This window comes from Barbatula barbatula (assembly GCF_947034865.1).
Source record: "Barbatula barbatula genome assembly, chromosome: 7".
Lineage (NCBI taxonomy): Eukaryota > Metazoa > Chordata > Actinopteri > Cypriniformes > Nemacheilidae > Barbatula > Barbatula barbatula.
The window spans coordinates 16,547,720-16,565,181 of NC_136770.1; the positions used below are offsets into that span (position 1 = coordinate 16,547,720).

The 17,462-nt window shown below is 36.2% G+C and overlaps 2 protein-coding genes across 3 annotated transcripts; both read left to right on the forward strand.

Moving 5' to 3' along the window:
• The first annotated feature begins 4,995 nt into the window (after nt 1-4,995).
• slc35d1a (solute carrier family 35 member D1a) lies at nt 4,996-11,420 on the forward strand. Its single transcript, XM_079460606.1, has 12 exons — nt 4,996-5,215; nt 5,809-5,842; nt 5,945-6,031; nt 6,280-6,347; nt 6,497-6,568; nt 6,663-6,731; nt 7,070-7,172; nt 7,721-7,813; nt 9,442-9,509; nt 9,634-9,712; nt 9,799-9,881; nt 9,968-11,420. The coding sequence occupies exons 1-12, from the start codon at nt 5,070-5,072 to the stop codon at nt 10,074-10,076; spliced, it is 1,011 nt and encodes a 336-aa protein (XP_079316732.1). The 5' UTR covers nt 4,996-5,069; the 3' UTR covers nt 10,077-11,420.
• Nucleotides 11,421-11,624: 204 nt separating this feature from the next.
• On the forward strand, nt 11,625-16,841 carry mier1a (mesoderm induction early response 1a, transcriptional regulator). 2 transcript variants are annotated; one of them, XM_079461114.1, is made up of 13 exons: nt 11,625-11,721; nt 12,622-12,649; nt 12,925-13,079; nt 13,184-13,318; nt 13,412-13,541; nt 13,829-13,887; nt 13,972-14,044; nt 14,142-14,293; nt 14,375-14,456; nt 14,667-14,761; nt 15,029-15,075; nt 15,200-15,327; nt 15,681-16,841. In XM_079461114.1, the coding sequence occupies exons 1-13, from the start codon at nt 11,713-11,715 to the stop codon at nt 15,956-15,958; spliced, it is 1,371 nt and encodes a 456-aa protein (XP_079317240.1). In that variant the 5' UTR covers nt 11,625-11,712; the 3' UTR covers nt 15,959-16,841. The 2 variants fall into 2 exon arrangements, with proteins under 2 accessions (XP_079317240.1, XP_079317239.1); XM_079461113.1 differs by having other exon boundaries at nt 11,653-11,721; nt 14,948-15,075.
• Nucleotides 16,842-17,462: the final 621 nt, after the last annotated feature.

Here is a 17,462-nt window from a genome sequence, read left to right on the forward strand (position 1 = left end):
ACTGTAAAGGTATAGAAACTGAAAAGAAATGCAGAAAACAATGAGGTTAGTTACACAATAACAAATGCAGTGGTGAAACTGACACATATAAACCGCAGGAAAAGACAGACCTCAAGTCTTAAATAATTAAAGAAAGAGAGAAAGACAGAGATAACTTAAAAAATGTATAGTTTAAAAATACCTTTTTTTCTTTTTGCAGAATACACGTGTCCATTCGAGGGCATTTCGGAATGAAAACTTTTTGTTTTACTCACAGACAGAAATTATTGAAATGATTTACTCACACCCTTTTCATTTTCAAGCTAGCTTGATTTATCTGTTATCTTTTAACTCAAGACATTTAAAGAACCACCACACACATATTTCCAAAATGGGGACAAGTTGACGGACACAAAATGTAATATCTCTCTGTGCTCATTTTGTAACACAACCAGATTACAGCCTGTTGTCTTTTGACCTCAATTTTCTTATAGAAAAACAGCCGCGCCTGCGTCACTGAACTGCAAGGTTATCATAGAAAGTGTGTCTCGGCCTTTAATTCGGTTTGCACATCCTTTTTATTTTTTATTTGGAAAATTAAGGATTTGCTGCAGACAGTTGCATTGGTGTTTTGTCAGGGAACCAAAAATGTGATTACATCTTAACTAACTCCAAAACGGAAAACACAGCGAGCAGCAAAATCAACTACCCACTAGTGTAACGTTATGCACGATTTGTCACGCGCCTTTTATTCTATGACCGCGTTGTCTAACAATGTGCATTGTTGCTATAGTAACGCACTGACGCTTTTTGAAGCGCTGTTTGTCAGTCGAGGCAAATGCAGCGGAATGCCACCTGCTTATATGTTGCTGGTTACATGTAATCCCGCTCTGCAGAAAACGACAGAAAAAAGTATTTGAAGAGCAGACAGACACTGTCATAAAGTCCGGTTTGCTACAGTACAGTAAAGAGAAGACGAATCAGCGTGTTAACATTGCAAGCAGGTAATTGTATATAGACAAAAGAGTAAGTAAACACGACAGGGTGAGCAAACACCATTTTAGTCTATTGTTGTCTTATATAGCAGGGGTCTTCAACTACTTCTCCTTGAGGGCCAGATTAAAAAACTATAAAATCCTAATTCTTCTGTAATTTTGTATTTCTATTATTTATTGGATTTTGTTTCTTTGATACTGTTTTTGTTGCCTATATTAAAACATGCATGTCAGATATTGTATGTGCCTTTTTATGATATTTAATTAAAAGGGATATTGTCTTTTTAATTGTATTTTATATGCATTAGTTTACCCAAAGATAATTGCTGTTAATTTACTCACTCCCTGCCCATGGCTGTGGATTGCCGATTATAACGTTGCAAATAAGATACGATTCCTGGACAGACCGATCAAATCCCTTTATAAGACGTCAGTATTGTTATGAATATTACTTTTGTATTGAATGTAGGGTTTTGGAGTTCAAAGATGTAGCGTCTCAGGACGTGCATTTCTTAAAGCACACCGCTTTTAAAAGTCTCTCCACTTATTTGAAATGTGAAGGCGCCAGTTGACTAGCCCTGCCCTATAGCATTTATGAATAGAAAGATTGAATAATACATTTTCACGAGATCTATCAGATATTTTAAGGTATATTTAACATCAATGGTTGAGTGATAGATGTGACATGGACGTTCTTGATACAATGCCCCTCTCTAAAGCCAACACTAAAACTGCATATGTCAATGAAGCCAAACATATGAACATTATTAGTTCAACATTGCTTATGCCACATACTTAATTAAAAAAGAAACTGTCTAAACATCTAAACCATGTTGATATTTTACATTTAGTAGCCTACTCCAAAGAGTGTTGCTCCTGTTGTAAGCATGAAAGACATCAGCAACAAAGTCAGCATTCGGCCTTTCACAAGCACCAAGGATCTGGCCGAGAGGACCAGACCAGCTAATGGTGAGTCATCCACTATCAGATCTTCTGCTAGTCAAAAATCTGCAGATAATTTGATCAAATGTGACTTATTATATTACAATTGCCATAATAAAATGGATATATTACATACACAGTATTTGTCCAACTAAGATTTGCTGCTTTAAAATGAAATGTATTAAAATGTCAGCTTTATCAAATTTTATTGTTGTATACTGTCAACACATGTTTTACCAAATGTTCACGCTTTCACTATTAGTTTATACTTTTGTTTACAGTGAAAAAGGAGAAATTAGGTTTCATGACATTGACTTTAAAGAAGCCACGATCCCTTCGACCTTACGAACCCACCCAACATAAGATGGAGTGGTCGAAAGAGGTGTTGTATTATGCAGGCAGACCTCATTATATTATTTCTCTGTCTTATTTGAATGATTTTCTTCAAAAACAGACCATCAATCTCATTAACTCTGATGAAAACATTTCATCTTATCAAAATATCTACCACACCATGGTTTAAACCACTAAAGACTCAAACTATTTCAATGAAATCCCTTTTGTTTTCCGAGAGTGTAAAAGTCTTAACTTGAGTCGACAAGAAACTGATAACCAACACTGTTGCAATGATTTATAAAAAGGCAAAATATGGGGGCGGTGTATCAGTGTCGTTAATGGTTACCATCACAAAATGTGAAAAAGAAAGTGATTGAATCACAGAAAGGGACTGCTGTAAAGGTCAGCAATAATGCTTTAAAGTTTACTGACCGTGGAAATCTTTTTAGGTGGAAAATATGCCTACTTTAGAAATCATAAAAAAAGCCAGCAGTGCAGCCTTGGTGGGTGGTGCTCTTTCTAACGCTAAAACAACTCAATGGTGCTCATCAGACAACAAGAAAAACATGATCCTCGGTGCATTTAAAGGTGAGTCTGTTTCTTGTGAGAACATCAAACAATGACTTTCTTTGTTGTGGTATTTAAGTCATATCTAATCTGTGTTAAATCGCATGTGCTCTGCTGAAATAACCTAAAGTTAAATGACTGTCACACTGTTTTATGGTTAATGTGTGCGTTATTAGAAGGAGATGACCCCTTTATAGTACCCAGCTCAACTGGAGAAGTCATCGCTCGGCAGTTTCATCGGGGAATTACGCTCAGAATTTGTACTAGTGAGCCTTACAAAAGGTGGGTTTATTAACATGAAGATGTTAAATGAGTCACGTCTTACATTTTTTCTTGATCAACTTTTTTCCCCAAAATATAATTTTCTTCATCAACTTCCTTTATGTCAAAAAGGAAGAATATTTTTAATAACTGTGGTTGTTCGATTTAGTTTGACGTGTCTTTGACGTTTTTTCAGAACCAAAAACAGTCCTCCTGTAAAGAACAGTAACAAGGACTTTGTTCTTGAGCATGTTCCACTTTGCTTTGATGATGAGCTGGAGAGACAGAATGTGAAAGTTCTCACAGCTAGACCTGCCACAGTTTACACAGCTCTGCCGGTAAACGCTTACAATATACATTGTGTTTACTTATGCATATGTGCATGAACCTGTAAACAACTGAACTGGTGGTCAAATGTTTCCTCATGATTTCACAGATAGTCAGTGAGACATACCCTGTGATATACATCACAGATCAGTACCAGCACGAGCCCTTCAAAAGCCCAGGATTCCACTTTCTGGAAAAACCAAAGCCCTTGCTTCAGAATTGTTTTGTCCCGAACAGTAAATCCCATTCTGCCGTCATAAGAATCACAGATTCCATGCAAAACACACTGAGCAAGAGAATAAATCAGCGAAGTATAGGAATAGAAAAGTATTTATTCCCTTATATTGGTAACAAAACAACGAGGGCCCGTAGTGTACATTTGCTCTTGACGGATGGAAATGTGACAAAATACCCCAACAACCGTCGCCATGATGTTGCCTCACCAGGAGGGATTTCCAACGCCACCAAAAGTCCACCAGTTCCACAGGTTCATGTTGGTCCGGTTGTCAACGGCATTAATCCCGACCAAGATGCCAAGAGAAGCCCATCAGACATTCTCAAAATAACTACAGGGAAGTTTACCCGCTGCAGTCATGTGACACCACCAAAATCCCAGAAAAGTGTTGCCAAACAGAATGGAACTGATTTCCTAGTAATCTCCAAAGCATTACAAAGCCAACTAAGCGATCAAAGGCATGACTTTGATGCCAAGCAACACTTTCATGAGGAATTCTGGTGCAGGGAAATAACAAACATATCACATAACTATGAGATGTCGCAAGTTACAGATGATAAGCGTTTTGGGTTGAATGACGAGAGCCTGTCCAGACCCAATGGCTCTGCAAAACTTGCATTCCAAGATCAGGCTCCAGAAATAAGTATGGATATGTCGCACTCTGTGGATGACAGCAACACATGTTCAGAAACCATGGGCTCGGTTAATGACAGTGAAATCCCAAAGTCTAACCACCACGTACAGTGGTCACATGCAATAAACATTCCAACATCTGAAAGTTGCGAATAAAAATGTTGTTTTTAAATTCAAGTGATTTATATTACCATTAAAACGATCTTGCTGATCTGTTTAAAAGGGTGTTTGCTCAATGCTTATAAAAGACACCATTTAAAATGTACTATAGATTTAAACTATAGGCTAATACAATTATTTTGTTGTATGACTGTTAATTCCTTTACAATAATTCAAGATAGCTTAAAATATTTAAATTTAAAATAAAGTTTCATTATTTTATTTTATTACATTGTCTTGTTTTCATTTCAACCTAAAAATAGAAAGGAAGAGCTACTGATTTTAGCACAGGCCTGTTTATTCTGTGGATCTCAACATTTATAACCCACCCCCCTCCCCTCCAATATGTGTTCGGTTAGTTTTATTTAATTTAAATGGTTGTTTTTTCTTATTTTATTTCATTTGAATGGTTGTTGTTTTCTTATTCTAACGATTTGAAGTCAGGCCACCTAGTGGACCCCAGCATCACTTTGAGAAACACGAATACGGAGCAAACGTGTGGCCACAGGGTGGCGAAAGAGAGCGCCACTCTTTCACATGCAAATGAGAATGTCGTCACAGTATACGTAGAATGGTAAACATGGCGGAAGTTCAGAGGCGTCAACGTGGGGAGGAAGAAAGGCGCTTGGCTCAGAATGAAGCAATGTGAGGAGGGGGATGAAGAGGAGGGGATGGCGGACCAAAGTCTAACGGTACTCGTAAAGCTTTTGGCCGCAGCCTTTTACGGAATCAGCTCTTTTTTCATAGTGATAGTGAATAAAAGCGTCCTGACCAATTACAGGTAAGAGCATCGAAGTTGATATGTTTAGGCTTATCTTAACTGTCTGTAGATGATTATATATGGAATAGTTGCCAAGTAAGTTTGCGGCATTATCAGTCTGGCTGGGATTTTAGGGGGCTTGTGTGGGATTGTTAAAACATGCAATGGGGGGACTGAAAAAAATGAACATGGAATAACGTGTAATATTGTGATACCACGGTGTGCTTTGAAAGTTTCCTTTAAAGTACCATGTAAATACCATGACACATGAATACTAGTACTATGGTATTGCCATGTGATTACCATTATTTACACCTTTTAAATGGGTAGTGTCTTAACCTAAAAGCATTGTTTTCAGTGTACCACTTTTTATGTTTATTTTTTTAAATTAAGGTAATTGAAATAAATAAGTTAAAATATATGTTGTTAGTTCGGTCTGTCAGTCAATAGTGTCATAATAATAATAATAATAAAGTCTTATGATCAATAGTTCACACATACATGTGTAATGTTGAATAATTCATTTCGAATTGAAAGAATTTCGATGTAACAATACACTAGCTATTAAAAACAGATCTGGATCTTTGCTAAAATATATATTCTTTTCCAAACAGGTTCCCCTCATCAATATGTGTTGGTATTGGTCAGGTGCGTTTGAAAAACTTTTCAGACTTTAATGTTTTTTGAGAAAAGTTTTCCTCTCTGAACTGCACAAAGGACCATATAGACATATTTAACATTCCTGTGCAGATGCTGGCAACAGTACTTGTGTTACGGGTGGGAAAGGCCCTCCGGGTGATCACCTTCCCTGAGTTTGATAGGAGCATACCGCGGAAGGTAAGAAGTTGTGGCTTAAAAAATGCTGTGACTTTTTCAGATTGTAATCTTTTTAAACTGCAAATGGATAATATATTTCGTTTCGTTTAAAGTTGATTTGAAACACACCTTTCTATGTTAAGTTTAAAAGTCTCTTTTTATTGCCACAGGACGACAATGGTGTAAATGTAATCCATTTGGGGGGTGTTGATTCTGCGTGTGACACACTGATGTTGGTTGCCTAATAACTGCTTTCTTTGTATTTGCAGACATTTCCTCTACCTCTTCTTTATGTAGGAAATCAAATAACAGGACTCTTTGGAACAAAAAGGCTCAAGTATGATTCTCTGCATGTTACATTAAGATCTTTAATGAATATATCTGTCTTAGTTTTATACTAAATGAATGTTTGTATGCATTTCATTAAACATTTTTTAATTCAATTTTGCTCATGGATATCTAATAGCTTTTTTTTCCTTCCACTAGCCTGCCAATGTTTACAGTATTAAGGAGGTTTTCTATTTTATTTACTATGCTTGCAGAGGGGTTTTTGTTGAAGTAAGTAAAATTTCACCAATTATTACCAGTTCCAGATGCCGCACATCCAAGTAATATATTGTTTAATAATAACTGTTATTTCATATTTTTACAGGAAGAAATTCTCTCGACCAGTTCAGCTCACAGTATTTACGATGATACTTGGGGCCTTTGTTGCAGCAAGGTAAATGTCCAAAGACAGGCATATTGTACAAGTTTACAATGATTCATTATTTAACAAACAGTGCTTAACCTTATCTCAGATATTACAGAATAAACATGCCTATCTTTTTATTTCAGTATTATCAGTTTACATATACAAAGGAACGTTCCCTGTAAGGTTTACCCTACAGTGTTGCTTAAATATTTACTGTTACGCTGTGTTTGCCAAGTCCATGCTTCAATAGCAGCTTAGCATGCATCATAAAAGTTGTACAAGGAAGACTTAACAATAATTGTATGATGCATGCACATTTTTAATACCATGTGTGTTTGATCAGTTGTGTTTTGTTTCTACTTCAGTGCTGATTTGGCCTTTGATCTGCAAGGGTATGTGTTCATTTTGATGAACGATGTCTTAACTGCTGCCAATGGGGCGTTTGTGAAACAGAAACTTGACTCCAAGGTAAGTAAAGCCAAACATGTAGGACAGAGATTCCTCAAACAGACCTTGAGGGCTTCCTTAACAAGCAGATGTAGACTGTAGTCATTAGCTTGAAGAAAGTGCTTTCTCATGCTTCCTCCAGTTGATGCACTGCTATTGACTGACTGACTTTTTTAACCTTCAGTAATGCGTTAATATGCAAGATATGTTGTATGGAATGGAGTATAAAATACCTGCAGTAATCTGTAAAACCGATACAGCAACATTGAAAGTTTTCTTTACTGAATGTTACTTGCCTAACAATAAATGGAGTTGCATTAGATTTATGATGGATACAAAATATGAATATATAGGGACTATTATTTGCATGTATTAGCATTTACCCTTAGACATATTTAGATTTTCATCTTAATATTTTTTAAGTGTTAAACTTAAAAAGCGCTGAAGAAAAAGACAAACTCTTTAAGCGTACGTTCAATCTTGCGCATTGAGAAAAATTTGCGTACCACAAGTGTTAAGGTTTGTTTTATACCTGATTTGTGTCTTACCTTGTTTTTTCATCCCTGTAGGAGCTGGGCAAGTATGGCCTGCTCTATTACAATGCTTTATTTATGATTCTTCCAACTCTACTTTTGGCACATGTCACTGGGGACATTGATAAGGTAAGGGTAATTTTATGCAAAACAAAGTGCTTACGAGTCTTATTATTATTATGCAAAGCATATGACTCCAAGGCGTTGCCGTCAAATTTACTAAATGAAAAGCTGGCGTGTTTTAAATTTAAAATGATATTTTAGTACGAGAACAGGTAGTACTGCGCAGTTATAAATGAGATGTTTCTACACACCAGACTTGAAATTACCCTGGGACATGAGTCAGTCCTAAGAGGTCTGTCTTTCAGCAAGACTTTATACCCGTAGATGATCTGGCAACGACAAACGCCATCTGTTCAGCTGCAGTGAGCCCGCATTGCCAAAGATCACACACACTCACCATTAGCCATTTTGGAATGACTGTGCACAGTTGTCATAAATTATCTTGAAGTCATAGCTGCCTGACATAAATTTCAGCGTGACTGTTCCTGCCTAAATGTTTCTTTCTGAAGGAATAAGAGAAGGATTTCTTAGAGAAGGAAAAAAATTTGCTCCTTATCCTGGTCATTTTGTAACAGCAACACGAGCACAAGGCTGGGTTGTTTGGAGGGTTAGGATGACAGGGCCCTGCTCCATGAATGCCTCATTTTATTTAGTTGGTATGTTCACAACGAGGCCTCGGTTTATTTGGCAGGCGCTGCTCCAGGAAGCAATGAGGACAGGAGCCAGTGTTTCTCTCACACAAAGCCGCCTTTATACTAGACAGTAACTAGCAGAGTGAACGTAGTGACTTATGAAGTTATGGTTTAAGAAAGTTAGATCAAATCAAAATCTGGTGTGATTGCGATGTTGCTGGTGCGGAGAGAGACTGTTAAAATGTTGGGCCTCGATCTGCTTCCAAATGAATTCTCATGCGGGTTAAGTGAAATATAAATACAACACGCACCAACGACAATTTAAGTAAAAACAGGAATTGATAAGATGCTAAAAAGAGCATAGAAAGACTGTTTATTCGATTTTCCTGCAAGGGAAAAATCCTAGTGATGTTTTGATTTCTTCTTTTAACATTGTATGAGCTCTTTGGATGTTTTTATTTATTCAAAGCTATATAAGCTACTTTTTAGACTACTTTTTTGCTACATTACATTATGAAAATTATTGTTTACTGTTTATTTAACGGTTCAAGGTAATTCCTTTACAATTGTTTGGTATTTTGTAATGATTATTGGGTGATACAAGGGGATATAACGATTCACTGTGAGACGATTATAATATGTGACGATTCAAGCCGCTTAAGATGTTGAATGAACCGTGATGCATGTTTTGAACAGCAGGGGATGCTTTGTTTACAGCAAACTTGGAAAACGTGGATATGCTGATATTTCTGAAAGTAAAAGTAAGGAAAAGCACAGAGAAAGTCTTAGTTTGTTTATATAACTATAAACAAAGATAGTTTTGTATTATACATTTTTTATATTTGATTTGAAATTTGTTTTAAAATTGCAATTTAGTTTTGTTATTTGACGTAAAATATATTTGTATTAACTTATCTAAAATAATAAAAAAAAATACCATGAGATCAGTATCGATAATTGCATCAGGAGCTGAGTGAATCGTTACATCCCTAGTGATACATTTGTTTCCCATAATGCATTTCACCTGACTGCTTACTCTTTTTTTTGTTTTTCTCTCTTTAGGCTTTTGATTATGACGGTTGGTCCGACAAGCTATTTATAGGTCAATTTGTCCTTTCTTGTATAATGGGGTGAGTAATTGTAAATAAACAACAGCTTATTTTAAGTTGTTTGTTCATTGTTTGCTATTATATACATTGTGCAAATAATGGCTAAACATGTTTCTAATTTAAACTCATGTTTTCACATTTGCAGGTTTGTTTTAATGTACTCCACCGTACTTTGCACTCAGTATAATTCTGCGCTCACTACTACCATCGTGGGCTGCCTAAAAGTATGATTTTTTTGTTTGTTTCTCAGATATGCATAAGCACAGCTTGCCTTGCTTTTTATATTCATGTGACTTCTCTGTCTCTGCAGAATATATTAGTGACATACATTGGAATGGTGTTCGGGGGGGATTACATTTTCTCATGGGCAAACTTCATTGGTCTGAACATCAGGTAAGAAGTAAACTTTTCTCAAAACAGATGGGTGTATGGATGCAGTTTAAAGGTAATGATCTGAATGCCTCTGCTTGTTTTTTCAGTATTGCTGGCAGTCTAATTTACTCGTACATTACCTTCACTGAGGAGCAGACCACCAAACAGAGCGAGAACGCCAACAAACTGGAGGTCAAAGGGAAAGTGGCTGTGTGACTGACTGGTGCTCGGACACTTTCACAGAATGGCGTCGTTCAATTTTTAAGGAGTAGCCAGTGATCTTGTGTCTGGCAGATCTTTTGGACATGAAGATGATGTTGACTGTGGAGAACATCTTGTTAAAGGAAACATACAGCAGGAACATACTGGAATTGTTTGTTTCACTCCTATGAAGGAATCGTGCTCTCTGTGTTTGAACGTTTCTGGGAATAGCTTCTTTCCTAAAACAAACTGCTTTTCTAAGATGAGCTGTTATTGACACAAATTGGGAATAATGACAGTTGTCAGTGTTGAAACAGCTGTTGTATTACCTATTGAAGAGTGCTTAATTAGTCAGTACGGCTACTATTTATTTTAATGGCAGTTTTTTAGGTTTTTAGTACAGTTTTATGTTTTTCGTTGCAAAAAGAGAGAGGTATTTGCTATGATGTTTAAACGTTTTTTCGACAGTTCTGGTACGCTGTTACAACACAAATTGAACATTTAAGTGTTATATTCACAAGTGTCAGGAATGTTCATTCCCAGCCTGAAAGATAAGCAAGAGAAAGTATGGTACGTAAAAAATCTAAATATGCTTGAAAGCTTTTCTTAGTGTCCACAGTGTTAAGAAATTGGACATATTACCTGAAACTGAACTGCTTTTTTTGAATGTGAGAGGTTTGGAGTAACTCCATTTGTTTTGTACTGATGGAATCATGGTCTGTTCATTTAAAACAAATGGTGTAGTAATCGCACTTTAACAGTTTACAGATTTTATTGACACATTTGATATTTGTTCGTAATTATAATACAAAGTACCAGAACATCTTAGTATTTCGATCCGTCTTTGTCAAATGTGGCTGTTTTTTGGAATACATCAGAAAAAGAATGTACGGGATATTTAAGTCTGATGTTTGTTTTTTTGACCAGTTCAAAATGCCAGTCTGATAATGACATCACATGTTTATTCTCAGTTTTTGTGTGTTATACATCCTGAAAAATATGCATTCTGAGATTATTAAATGACGTCTATTCACATTCATTAATGCCAATTTTAGAACTACTGTTGCTTAAAATTCTCATTTTATCGAAAGGCTTCATAGGCACTGATGCTATTCAAAGACCTACTGTTATTGCAAACACATTAAATGTGATATTTTGTTTTGCACGTCTTGACTTTTGATTTCATTTCAGTTTAGTAAAAACACATTTTGTTATTCTTGTCAATAAAAATCTGATGAGAAACAAGTGTTTTTAACTTTAAAATACCTCAACTCCATATTGACCATTTCATTTTTTATACATTTGTTAACCACAGTAAATAAACAGTCATCTTTTTTCAAATTTGTGTGTTATTTTTGTATTGGACATAGAGTTGATTCTTAGAAACTTCAATTAGGAAAACAACATATTTTTTCAATTCGCTGCTTACTAAAAATAAATAACCTCATCACATTTCATACGTATATATTGTTTGTATTCAAAAGTAGTGATATTTTCTCATGTCTACAAATGTTTTCTAAGTTTTAGTCGGAATAAAAGTGTCTCAAAATCTGCCCGTGCAGAGTTCGTGACAGGACTTTTATTATGTAGTACTCGTCTTCATAGTACAGAATAAGCACTCATCGCTAGCTTCACAGAATCTACAGCGACTATGGCGGAGGTAAGAGAAACATTACAAATTACAGCAAATTATGAAATCAAACCGTCAAACCAATATTGTAATAAATGTAACTTTCAGTATTCATTTGATATGTTTCCACGGTGACGTGTTTTTCAACATTCAGCCCTGAATAATTAGTAAACAGGTTAGCGCGCCCAATTTGAATGTCTAGCAGCTAGCAGCTAACTTGTTGCCTGAGCGCCAAACTCAAATCCACGTTATTTATCATACATATGTACAAAGAAACACTAACATCACGAATTATTAAACACTCTAACGTGTTATTTTAAATAACATTATTTTGAAAAAATGTTGGTTAGCATATTTACCGTTGGCTGTAAATGTCAGTATTTATCAGGTCATAATATTAGCTTAATAATATTGCCTTATTGATGTTGTTGTTTAAAGTGATACTTCACCCTAAAATAAAAATTCTGCCACCATCTACCTTCCTTCGAGTTGTTCCGAATCTGTGTAAATTTATTTGTTCTGATGAACACAGAGAAAGACATTTAAAAGTAACGTTATGCCTATAACCAGACAGATTTTGCCCCCCATTGACTCCCATTGTAGGAAAAAATACTTAATCATTTTCTTTTCGTTCTGTTGAACACAAAGGAAGACATTTTGAAGAATGTAGGACAGCAAACAGTTCTGGTGCACTTTTGACTACTACCATTGTATTTTCTCCTAATATGGTAGTCAATCGGGGCCAAATCTGTCTGGGTATAAGCATTCTTCCAAATATCTTTCATTATGTTTATCTGAACAAAGACATTTATACAGATTCCAAACAACTTGAAGGTGAGTAAATGATGACAGAACTCAAATTTTTGGGTGAACTATCGCATTAAGTTTGAAATATTAAGGTTTTGCGTAATTATATTTTTATTTTTTCAGCCCCCCTTAAGTGGTCCAGGCACGGAAGGTAAAGATTTCAATTATTTTATATTTATTATTATTTTTTGTATTATATATGATATTTGTTATTACTTGCAGTTGTTAAATTGATTTAGGTTGCTTATTGTACCCTAAACTCAAGGCTAATCATCTGCAGTTTATATTACACTAGTATTTAATTTATTATATTATATTTTTAATGCGACATATTTAATATAAATGTCCATTGGAAGGTTATCAGACATGTAGAATTTGCCCATTAAGGAAGAACATTGTGTATTTTTTGGAACTGACTGTGTTAAGGAGGAAATGGTCCGGTGGTCCAGGATGAGGACAAGGACTTTGATCCTTCAGCAGATATGCTTGTCCATGACTTTGATGATGAGCAGACACTAGAGGAAGAGGAAAAGCTTGAGGGAGAGACCAACTTCAATGCTGAAATTGATGATCTCACTCGAGTACGGTCCATCAGCTTCTTTTTTATAATCAGTTACAGTCTGTAATATAATCGCTACATTCAGCGTACCAGATGCATTATTTACTTTACTTTTGGTTTTCGTAGGAGGGTGAGATGCCCATCCATGAGCTTCTCAAGATGTATGGCTACAGTTCTGTTGGGTCTCCTGAGGAAGAGGATGGAGATGTTCAAGATGAGGATTCCTCAGAGAATACATGCAGCAGCAACAGTAAACTCAAAGTAAAGATCTATCTGAAATGCAAGTCACTTTCATCTCGTCACATGTTTAAAACAATTTGCATTAAAATGGCAAATCCTCTCTGTGGATGTCAGGAGGAGGAAAAGCAAGACCTTTCTGATCACAATGAAGACTGTCAATCATCCAGTGATGAAACCCCATCCTGCAGCGTTTCTCACAGTACAGCTCAACTTATCCGCTCTCAGCCATCCAACTATTTACAAGGTATTAGAATTTTTTATTTTATTTGAAGTTTTTAAGAATACGGACCATTTAGGTGCATGTTTATTAAAATATAATACAATAAAATATATTTGATTCGCAGACTTTAGATTTGTATTGTGTGAAACCAATGTAATTTGTTTACATTTTTAGCTTCCTTTTTTGTGTTGATTCATTGTAGCATGATGTACACTTCGCATCTTATAGATCTGGTAGATGGTTATGTAGATTCTGAGCTCAGGTCGGGTTAAAGGCCACATAAAGTCTCAACATGTTTACTTTTATTACAGGAAATGTTGAGGAAGAATCTGAAGATGAAGATTACATTCCATCTGAAGACTGGAAGAAGGTAATGTCAGGACGTTGAAAGCGTAGAATTGATGCTTTTTCAGAAATGCAGACGTTGCCATTTTCATTTTGCTGTCATTCACAGGAAATCATGGTTGGTTCAATGTATCAAGCAGAAACTCCTGTGGGTCTGTGCAAATATAAGGACAACGAAAAAGGTGCCAGAACAGAATGTTATGCATATTTAGCTTTTTCTTGTAGCTGTTGTGAAGTGTCTTAATGTCATTTTTCTTTCTTTGTGTCTTACAAATGAAGTATATGAAAATGAAGATCAGCTTTTGTGGAATCCCGAGTTACTTCCAGAGGAGAAGGTTTTGGAGTTTTTAGGCGAGGCTTCTAAACGCACCGGAGAAGAGACGGGTGTCCATGCCATTCCTGATGGATCACACATCAAAGACAATGAACAGGCAGGTCACCTCTTAGAGCCGTGTCTCTTTACATCACACGCTGACCTTTTAACAAAATATTGTAATTTCTTCCAATTTCAGGCTCTGTATGAATTGGTTAAGTGCAATTTTAATGCCGAAGAAGCTTTAAGAAGATTGAAATATAATGTGAAAGCTGCCAAAGGTGAGTTTTTGTGTATAAAAATGTGACTTGTGTGTGATACGACAAAAGCTAAAAACAACATGTTCTCATATCCCTTGACGTCTAGTATTGTTTTTCAGAAAGTTATATTTGGGAGTCAAACTCCCAAAAGCAGAGAAGTCTGATAATGGAGCTCAGCATGCCAGTCAAGATTCTGAATGTGTCACCTTAACTAAAATCTCTCCTTCTCAGAGGAGATGTCAGTTTGGAAGGAAGAAGAGTGTCGAGGTTTTGAGCAAGGCCTCAAAGCATATGGGAAAGACTTTAGCTCGGTACAAGCCAATAAGGTTAGTGTACTTACTGTACTTGTTGTAAAACATGCATAAGTAAAGTTGACTTTACATTAGTAAATCTTTAGCTAGTTATTCAAACGCTGAAATCCTCACAATGTTGAGTAATTTCTTGGTCAGCTTTGCAATCATTATTATTATTTCATTCATTTAGGTAATTGTTACTTAATGAAACTTTTTCAGGTGAGAACTAGATCTGTAGGGGAATGTGTGGCCTTTTATTACATGTGGAAGAAATCTGAGCGTTATGATTTCTTTGCACAGCAAACCAAGCTTGGGAAAAGAAAATACTGCCTTCGACCAGGAGTCTCGTAAGTCTTCCAATACCATGTGGCACATTAAAGGTCACCAGTCAGAACCCTTTCATTAAAATTTGTGTATGTAAAATCAGACGTCTTAGGTCACATCCTGCCTTGTGTTTGTTTGGCATTACAGGGATTATATGGAGCGTCTTTTGGATGAGAGGGAGAGCTCAGAGTCCAGTGGATCTGCTTCTCCTCCCTCCACATCCAACAACAGCAAACATGCGTCAGAGACGGACAGCTGCACAACCACTCAGAACGGTCAGCCACATTCGATTTTTACACACACACACACCTTTCTTCTAGTGTCTGATCGATCCTTATTACACAATTATACACAAGAATGCATTGCATCAATTTTACAACTGTTAAATAGTGTCAGGCTAATGTAAAGTTGCATTAAAATCAACAGAGTGCCCTCTAGTGGCTCATTGATGGCTAGGGGCACAACTCTGCTTTCAAAATTGGCTAGTTGGTGGGTTGTCTAAAATGAAAAACCAATAGCATAAATGTACATAGAATAGCATAGAATAGAAAAACACTAGCAGAATGTAACAGTGAGGTCCTGGGAATGTTAAACCCTACGAGTATTGAAATATCTGTTGCTTTCACAGGCATAGCGAGCCATTGCACAGAAGAGCCCCCTGCCTGTGTCAAAGACGAAACATCCCAAATGAACGGATCAACCACATGTCCAGATATTTCTACAACAAACACCCCCCCTCATCCTCCTGACACTGAAACTAACAGTCCAAGTGCAGAGGTCATGGATATCACAGTGAAACGGCAAGAGGAGGAAGAAACCTCAGAAAGACCTCTGAAAAGACCTAGGACTGACACAGATCCCAACAGTGAGGGGGCTGTTGTCCACAGTGAAGCAGAAAGCGCTTGACTCACCAGCAAACAGCCAGAGAAAGGGCTGACAGGTCAAACTGCAGACATTAAACCCTTGACTTCAGATGAGGGTTTGATCTAGGGAAGTATACCCCGTTTTCAGCATGAAGGAGCTGAGGTGTCTGAATATCAGGGATGCAAATGAAGTACATGTTAACTTCTCATATTACTGCCACCCAGGTCAGTTCATATCCCACTCATCCTTATGAAAGACTGAGATAGTCATATCAGACAGTCACTTCACCACTGTCAACTCTGTAGCATTATTTATTATTGTAGGTTAAGATCATTCAAGATCGCTTTTATCATGTGTGCACAAGATGGTTCTAGCTAGCGGAACACTGTGGGAAAACATTTTTGCTTTACATGATATTAAATATTACAAATATGAAATTACTATTATACAAATACGCAATTTTTGTATTTAGTACATTTTTAAAGAATTTCAGGCCCTAATTATTCAATTTTTTTTTAAAGCATTCCATTTTTTTCATATTTGAATTTCCTGTTTGACCAAAGTTGAATGGTTGTTTATGAAAGTCCTTTAACACTTTCTGAAAACCTCTTTCAGATCTCCTCTTTATATGAAATATTGTCATATTTTTGTATTTGATAGATATTTATTTTTTTAATCAGCTTGGTGAGGCATGAGGCCAGGGTACACAGTGTATTGTGTAGAACGGAGTAGTACAGTTAAATTAAAAGACAAAGCAGAATTGAATGGTGCTATTTATTGTTTTTATCTCACTTTGAGGATGTCATATTATTCCAAGATAGCTGTTTTAAGTTGGACCTTAAGAAAGATGGAATGTACAGAATGTTTTGTTTTTGTCCACCGTGTAAGCCTTGGCTCAGGAAAATATTAAAACTTTTCAATAAGTTCCAATGTAGTGTTTTCAAATTGTAGAAAATGTCAGCTTTATTTCATTAAACCCAGACTATCTACTAGTATTATGTTGTTTTTTGTGACTCCTTATAGTTACCCGGTTTTTTAAGAATACTTCATGTCTCCAAGCTTTGTTGCTGTCAGACTTTGTGAGCTTCTGTGGTTGGACAGCAGGTGTCAGTGTTGCTCTATACAATGTGAAATAACACTACTAATATTACTACTTGTTTAAAAGATGTGCGAAGATCATAACAGTGAACAGAAGAATGAGACTTGTGCCTTCTCAAGAAAGCAATAGCAATGAATTAAAGTCATCCATTTCCAAATTCATAAGATTTTGTTAAGAGAGGAAGATGTGACATAGTTTTCAGAAACTTTATGAGCTATAATACAAATTCTGTGAGTTTTTTATGGTGTAACTATAAAAAATGATGATTCAAAGAACATTCTGTAATTTATTCACCCCATGTCATTTTAAAGATATACGATTCTTCTGTCTGAGAAAATAGTTTGAGATGTCTCAGCGCTGTGACGTCCATACGATGGACATTAATGGGGACCAATGTTACCAACATTCTTCAACTTATCGATCATGGTCTGCAGAAGAAAGTCATAT

Bases quoted from the DNA above. Each gene is read 5' to 3' on its own strand.
- mier1a (XM_079461113.1), top strand. The intron at 14,045-14,141 runs GTGCCAGAACAG...TTACAAATGAAG, and splicing joins ATATAAGGACAACGAAAAAG to TATATGAAAATGAAGATCAG. The intron at 15,328-15,680 runs GTCAGCCACATT...TTGCTTTCACAG, and splicing joins CTGCACAACCACTCAGAACG to GCATAGCGAGCCATTGCACA.
- slc35d1a (XM_079460606.1), top strand. From the start codon at position 5,070: ATGAAGCAATGTGAGGAGGGGGATGAAGAGGAGGGGATGGCGGACCAA. The intron at 5,843-5,944 runs GTGCGTTTGAAA...ATTCCTGTGCAG, and splicing joins TATGTGTTGGTATTGGTCAG to ATGCTGGCAACAGTACTTGT. The intron at 6,348-6,496 runs GTATGATTCTCT...TCCTTCCACTAG, and splicing joins TTTGGAACAAAAAGGCTCAA to CCTGCCAATGTTTACAGTAT.